General features: G+C 37.0%; 2 protein-coding genes across 2 annotated transcripts; one reads left to right on the top strand and one right to left on the bottom strand.

The window, feature by feature from the left end:
* The first annotated feature begins 566 nt into the window (after window positions 1-566).
* DPMS2 (dolichol phosphate-mannose biosynthesis regulatory protein-like protein) lies at window positions 567-2,118 on the top strand. Its single transcript, XM_087315438.1, has 2 exons — window positions 567-751; window positions 1,708-2,118. Exons 1-2 carry the CDS (start codon window positions 662-664, stop codon window positions 1,867-1,869), a joined length of 252 nt encoding a protein of 83 aa, XP_087171564.1. The 5' UTR covers window positions 567-661; the 3' UTR covers window positions 1,870-2,118.
* Window positions 2,119-2,610: 492 nt separating this feature from the next.
* LOC147867660 (uncharacterized) lies at window positions 2,611-5,580 on the bottom strand. Its single transcript, XM_087315439.1, has 4 exons — window positions 5,056-5,580; window positions 4,331-4,554; window positions 3,482-3,585; window positions 2,611-3,257 (listed from the first exon to the last, which is right to left on the bottom strand). The coding sequence occupies exons 1-4, from the start codon at window positions 5,506-5,508 to the stop codon at window positions 3,100-3,102; spliced, it is 939 nt and encodes a 312-aa protein (XP_087171565.1). The 5' UTR covers window positions 5,509-5,580; the 3' UTR covers window positions 2,611-3,099.
* Between the last annotated feature and the right edge of the window lie 2,279 nt (window positions 5,581-7,859).

Here is a 7,859-nt window from a genome sequence, read left to right on the forward strand (position 1 = left end):
ATTTATTTATTTTAATATTTATATTTATTTATTTTATTATTTATTTGTTTATTTATTTATTTTAATATTTATATTTATTTATTTATTTATTTATTTATTTATTTATATTAATATGGGTTGGGCTCAAAGGGAATAATGAATATACTATGCTTCCTCTCTTCGTAAGGAATGTTTTGTTACCTTGACATTTCTTTCATTCTTTCTTTATTTAAATATTTATATTTATTTATTTATTTATTTATTTATTTATTTATTTATTTATTTATTTATTTATTTATTTATTTATTTATTTATTTATTTATTTATTTATTTATTTATTTATTTATTTATTTATTTATTTATTTATTTATTTAAATATTTATATTTATTTATTTATTTATATTAATATGGGTTGGGCTCAAAGGGAATAATGAATATACTCTGCTTCCTCTGTTCCTAAGGAATGTTTTGTTACCTTGACTAAATTGGCAATATTCTGAGCTTTCTAAGTATAGAAAAGAAAGAAAGAAAGAAAGAAAGAAAAGCTAGATCTGTTGAAGGTGAATCTTGAAACAGAAATTTGTCAGCAGTATCAATCTTGGTAAATTTGTTCCTGTGAAAGTGATTTTCATTCATATGCTCTTGTGTTTTTTTTAGCAGGTCTACCTAGATTTGAGGAGAGATGGAATTGGGGGACAGGACGATAGGCTTTTCGATGCTTCTGTTCTCTGTCTCTCTCTTTGCGTACTATACATTCTGGGTTATCATTTTGGTTAGCTCTCTGTCTCCCTATATGACATGTATATGTGTGTGTATATGACATGTGTTTGAGCCATGAACATCAAAAATTACAGACAGACAGACAGGGGATCATGTCAAGCAACTTATGCCACATTCTGGGAGTAATATGAGAATATAATCAATTTGGTCTTAAGCACCATGATCCGAGAGGAAATATTAACAGGTCTCATGTTCCCTGAGCATCAAAAATTAACAAAGAGAAGGGATCATGTCAAGCAACTTATGCCACATTCTGGGAGTAATATGAGAATATAATCAATTTGGTCTGAAGCACCATGATCCGAGAGGAAATATTAACAGGTCTCATATTCCCCGAGCCACCATATCTGGTTGGTGATCACCAAAAGGCTGCATACTGAGCGGGCCGTCACATCAGATGGTGCCAGACCCCGGTTGTCGGTAGTCCAGCATATTGCTGGGCATTTCCTTGCATCAAAATGGAGTCAATATTGGCCAGAAGTATGCACATTATCTTGTTGATATTAGTAGCATTTGACTCTCTCCATGCATCTGTTTTCAATGATTGAAATCTCAAGGGCCCATCACACTGCACAGAGTTACAGAAGCTTGTCTCATCATTCCATTATTGGTGCAGATGGGCTAGTCCATTTTTACCTAGGCCCCCATATGTGATGGAATTGATAAAGAAAGATGATAAAGCTCCAAGTCTCTCATTTTGGTTAACATTTGACCATAAGGATGGACATGGAGTAGCTGTATGACTGCTCTCAAGAAACACTGGAAAGATATTGCTAAGCATCAGACAGTCATTGTTTTGGGAACAAAGGAAAAGTAGTCATTGCTTATTATTCTGAATTGTCCCCCAATTATTCCTGTTAAACATGTAGGAAAACCTCTTTTTTTATTTTGAATGCTAGATCTGATATTGTCGAGATTTTCATTGAATCGATCGATTTGTTTTTGCAGCCGTTCGTTGATGAGGACCATTTTATTCATAAGTACTTTCTACCACATCAGTATGCAATCATTATTCCCACATTTGGACTTGTAACTCTCGTTTGTTTCCTGGTTGTATTTATCGGTGTGATTATGTTAAAAGGAAGAAGTCCAAAATCTCACACCCACTAGTTATAAGTTGTATTTTCTTAGTGAAACATATGATGAGTATCAGGCAACTCTGCCTCTCTGTCATATGATGAGAAGAACTTTCTAAGCTTGAAAAGCCTTTGAATGTCTACTACGGTCTTCTTGGTTTCTTGATAATGGTAGAATAAGGAATCTTTTTCTTTTCTGATGTAAAAAGTCATCAAAACTTCCATGCTTTCGTTATGAGGCCAAGTTTGTATTCTTTTGCAATCATCAAAAACTTCTCTCCAACAGCTCTCATGATTACTAACTCATCGCTCATTCTCTCTTTACATGCTCTTTCATGAGCTTTTTCTGTTCAATATATATATATATATAGCTAGCTAGTTAAATTTTTGTGATTGCAAAGAGGAGATGAAAAAATTACATATGAAACCAAATCAAAACATTTACACGTACAATCCGGAGTGCAATGCAACTTAGGGGATGTGGAGTGATATGCAATTGATGATATTGATCTTCCAACATAATATTGATCAAGATAATGTTACATATGGGTTGACCTTCTTTCGAAGCTAAGTTTAAAATTCAAGCATATAAACTTATGGAATTGCTGCACATATTAATGGATTAGTACGTGTTGTAAGACTCTAGATAAATACTATAAAAATTTACATTTGATGAGAAAAGCATTGTAGTGGTAGAGGCATTATTATCGTGTGCTTTAACCATGTCCATCCCCTCGTGTATGAAGTTTTACTGAGCAAGTCATTCACTTATAAGGATTTTAATGGACAAACAGCATGCATAAGAGATCATAACAAAGAGTATAGCTTTGCATGCACATCAACACTGCAATAGGATGGATTCAGTACTTTGCCTCAGTCGGCACTACTTCCAAATTATTATCATTACATCACCATCTACTCATCCCAGCTCCATATCCCTTGTACAGAAGTTCATATTGTTACATCCCTTCCTCTACCTGTCTCATGTGTTTTTTAAACTTCTTTTTTTGTCTCTTTTCTCTTTTCTATGTACCTCTTGTCAAAGACATACACACCGCATGTACAACATTGCTGTACATGCTTAGTAAATCCATCGTGACTACATTTTAAGCATGTTGTAGCCAAGAGAGGAAAGAGTCCAGAGGAAGCCACACAGATACATAAACATGCACATAATTTCCTTGATCCACTGCAAACTATTTTCATAGATGAAATTTTTTATATCTTTCATTCTGCGATATTTTCATCTTGATGTTATAGCTTGTTATGATACTCTTGTCTTGATACCCAACCGATTAATGTGAACTCTAACAGGTTGTTCTCCCTCACCCAAAGGAAAGTGCCTAGGAAAATCAACTGATGCAGCAACTCTCAATTTCGTATGATGACCAATGTTGATGATGTGCTCATCAAACTCAACACCTGAATGACAAAATAGTAATAACAACAACCACACATTTAATGATCTGGTTATTCACAACTATAAGATAATAATAACAAAAGAGAGGCTAGCGTGTATCTGAAATTTACCATTCAGTAAGGGAAAAAATGTGATATTAACATATATTCCTCAAAGATTCCACCCATTCAATGAATTTAGGCTTAATGCATCCAAATAACTTAATTTCTATGGTATATGTGATTACCTCCGGGTGTAAGATGGAATCCAGTCCCTAGCGGATTGTATAGCTGCACGCACAACTGCGAAGTCGGGGACTCCCAAATATGTTCCACATTTAACAAAGGAATCCTGCACAATGTTTGAAGAAAAACAAAAGGAGATATGGCTAGATCAATCGTTCTGAAAAATGCAGACAACAAAATGACAAAATCAAGTGTTCTTTTTATCTTTGATAGTGAAAACCATGCACCTTAAACAAACTATGATTTTAGAATAAATTCACAATGACATGCAAAGAAAGAATGCAAGATATATTTATGTGTCTAAAAGATCATAATGGCATCTGAAACCTAGCAAAACTTACAATTATTCATGTTAATTCTGTTACTGAACTGGAAGTTAGTTATTTGACCATCTATGCCTTTCAAAATTATCAATGTGAGAAATTCCATGCACATTCATATTATTTTGCAATTTCGCATGAATCCCCATGTGATGGATGATATTGTGCATTCATATTATCCATAGATATGTTATATATGTTTCACCCACAATTCCGCTGACCTGATGATCATATAAAAAAAGCGACATACTATCTCAGAGAGACCCCTTGTGTGTATATTTTGACTCTTCAATAACTTCCATTTTAGAGAGACGTGCATTTTTCATTCTGATTGAGAATTTAACCCAACACGTCTATATTATTACATCACACAACGACTATTAAAAACCTCAACGTTTTGGGTACAGAAGAACACCCAGTAAGCTTTAAGAATTATGCGTCTACTCCTGTGTTATAGTAGATTTTGTAAAAAGTTATTTTGGTGTTTTTTTCTGGCAATGAAACTCTATCCAGCGCAGTTTCGATATTTACCTGTATCGGATATCTATGGCTAGCCTTGTGCCTCCTATGGGCCACTTTCCACGCAATTCAAACAGAGGTAAAGGTAGAATATAGAAAGCAAAATGTTTAGCCTTCACCCTCATTTGAGGTAAGAGGTGACCTCCTTTATCCATTTGAACCTTTGCACCAAATCCGAAGTTGAGGCTCCAAGGAAGGCCAGGCAAGCCTGTCTCCTCGTCTGGAAATTCCCATGACTGTTGAAATGTTTGTCTGTCTGTCTTTCTCTCTCTCTCTCCCTCTCTCTCTCTCTCTCACACACACACAAAAGAACTCGCCATAGATCATATTTGAGGTAGAAGACAATAATAAAATCTACTTCTCTGCATGCCAAATAGCACGAAAGTTGCAATTAGATAACAGTTGCACCTTACATTCCAATAAATCCTATCTTTTACATAAAACAAATTTAGTTTATCTTACTTCCCAAATAACCACAAACATTTAGCCTACCTTTAGAAAAGAAACCGTAAATTTTTAACTTACAAACCCAAAATTGAAACGGAAAACAAAAAATTTAACTTGCCTAAAATTAAATTAAATTAAAAAGAAACAAGGAAATTTTAGCTTACCTGAAAACGAGAACGAAAAACGCAAGATTTTGACTTACATCAGCGGTAAGTGAATCAATCAATGTATATAGCAGTACCTAAAATAATAAAAATTTAAAAGCGAACCAAAAATTAAGCTGAACTAACCTGCATTAGTTTCAATCGAGCACCTCCTCCATCGAGACCTCGGACCCACCTTCCCAAAGAAGAAGAAGAAGAAGAGTTATCGTCTTCGTGATCATCATCTTCATCGTGGCCATATCGATTATTCTGGCGTGTGTGTCTTGCTCCTTTTCTTGCGTGAGGCCCATTAAATGCAGTCAATCTCTGGACGTCCAGGCGGAGAACAGTGTGAGAAGTTCTCCAGAATCGATGGAATGCAGCGCCGAGGATATCGACGAGACGTGTGGATCCAGGGAGATTCCGATCCCGATGATGAATCGGGATCCCGGGGATGGGGTTCTGGTTCTGGTTCTGGTAAAGCCCATGTAGGTACTGCTGCCCTTGTTCTTCTCCTTCTTCTACTTTGAGGGGAGGACGAGGAGGGGTCACGGGATGATCCGAGACAGAGTGAGGAGTGGGAGCTTCTTCACTCATCATGGCTTCCTCCTGTTCTTCTTCTTCTTCTTCTTCTTCTTCTCTTCTTCTCTCCTTCTTCTTCTTCTCTCCTTCTCTTCCTCATCAAATCAAGTATGTACTGTATGTGACACACAGTCTACAGATTAAGTATAAATATGTATTTCCCGAAATGCCCCTGTGCTTTTTTTTCCCTTATTTCCAAAAAATGCCCCTCCTGGCTTTTCCTTCCTGCTTTTTCCTCGGTGAGAAAGGCAATGGCCCTAGTGCCTTTCACTTATTTCCAAAAAATACCCCTCCTGGCTTTTCCTTCCTGCTTTTCTTGGGGCCCTGGTGCCTTTCCCTTATTTCCCAAAAATGCCCCTCCTGGCTTTTCCTTCCTGCTTTTTCTTGGGAGCGAAATGCAATGGCCCTGTGCCTTTCCCTTATTTCCCAAAAAATGCCCCTGCCTTTTCCTTCCTGCTTTTCTTTGGAGAGAAATGCAATGGCCCTGTGCTTTTCCCTTATTTCCAAAAATGCCCCTGGCTTCTCCTTACTGTTTTCTCTGGGAGAGAAAATGCAATGGCACACTATGCTTTTCCCTTGTTTCCAAAAAATGTCCATGGTTTTTCCTTACTGTTTTCCCTGGGAGAGAAATGCAATGCCCCTTGACTTCTCTCTTGGTCGCTTTAAGCTTATATGCCACCTCCATCAGAGAGATATTTTCCACTCCTGTTTCAATGGTCGAACCACCCTATAGCATGATTTTGGATAAATATCAACAACTCCTTCTTTGTCTATAGCCATGAATAAGGCGAAGGAGAACCTTTAGTTTTATTAGTAGCTTAGGGTTCACCATAAATGGTTCACAAAGAAGCAAGGGGGAGGGCTAAATGTGAAAGTGTTTTTAGAATTCAAGGTATTGAAGTCTACAAGAATATAAGGTATGGTGCGTTCACATCCGGAGGGCAAGATCACGAGCTAAGGTCTTGAGGATAAGTCAAACAAAAAGCAAGTCACGTGGAGAAAAGTAAAAGAAGGAAAAAGCAGACCACCAAAAAGCAGTCAGAAACAAACGCTCATAACTCTCTCGTTTGACACCCAAATATCACGTGTAAATATGGGTTAGAAAGCTTATGACGAGAGCTATCCGTAGCTTTTTAAAACTCTAAATTTGGAGCATGGATGAGGGAGATATGACGATTAGAAGATCGTTGTGTCATAACTATGAATAGGAGATGGAAAAGCTCTAAAAAAAGCGTGGAAAAGAAAGCAAGCGAAACTTATCTACTAGAGGAGAACTTCATATAAAGCAAGAAGAGTGAGGTGGTGAGGGGGGCCTTTTTCTTGTGGGGTTTTTCTTGCCTATTCATGTAGTGCGTTTTTCTAGTGATCAATTCATCCTTGTAGGCTTGAGTTTATGTATCTTCTTTCTCTTGTTTCTATGATCATCACTCCTTATTAAGATATCTTTGTAGATTTGGGTTTCTATATCTTCCTTCTCTCTCTTTTCTATCATCATCTCTCTTTTCATTTTTTTGGCGCTCCAGGGAGGGTCGATCCTTTCCGTATAACGGGAGGAACGGTTGCCCACTCATTGATGGTTGGATCTACCGATTCATCATCAAACTAATGGCAAGATATGGAGTTCGCGATGCGACAGATCTACGAAGAGAACTTTTCCAATTGCGTATGGTTTCACCAATGTGCTACCTCGAGTATGAGAAGACGTTTTTGGATATATGGTCCACTTGGATTGGACTTGTTGGAGGCGTTGAAGATGTATACTTCAAGATGGAAAGATTCAAAGCAGGGCTAGATCCATATTTTCAATATGAAGTGCATATGAAGTACCCAAGGTCTTTCCATGATTTGCTTCGAGTATGTCAAAGTTATGATCAACAATTGAAGAAGTTGTTATTCGGTGAAGCATATGGATTATCGGCGTCATATACCATAAATCCAAGCTATAATAATTGTGGATCGGTCATGAGCCAACAACCAGCCTACTTGCAATGTCCGATTCAACAGGTTCCCTCATATCATTATTCTAATTTTTGGAGTTATAATGATGTCTATGAAGGTGATTCCAGAGACAATGAAGAAGAGGTGATGAATGTGGAGTCCCCCCATCTAGTTCATGAGGACAACCATGATATAAAGAATGATGATGTGAAAGACGAATCTAAGGAGATAGTTATGAGAAGCGATGTTATGGATGGTGATGCCAATGTACATCATGTTGAGGACATTATTGATACAACAAGTGATATGGTGGTTGATGATGAATATGTGCAAGATGAAATGGAAGATATGACAAAAGAAGTTGTTGATGGTGAAGTACCCACAACGAAGTTGCAAGATGAAGAAGGTAACCTAGAAGTGATAGTTGGAGA

The sequence above is a fragment of the Azolla caroliniana genome, unplaced genomic scaffold (genome assembly GCF_043228905.1).
Source record: "Azolla caroliniana isolate FFs.n. ecotype wild unplaced genomic scaffold, voAzoCaro1.0.p SCAF_2, whole genome shotgun sequence".
Lineage (NCBI taxonomy): Eukaryota > Viridiplantae > Streptophyta > Polypodiopsida > Salviniales > Salviniaceae > Azolla > Azolla caroliniana.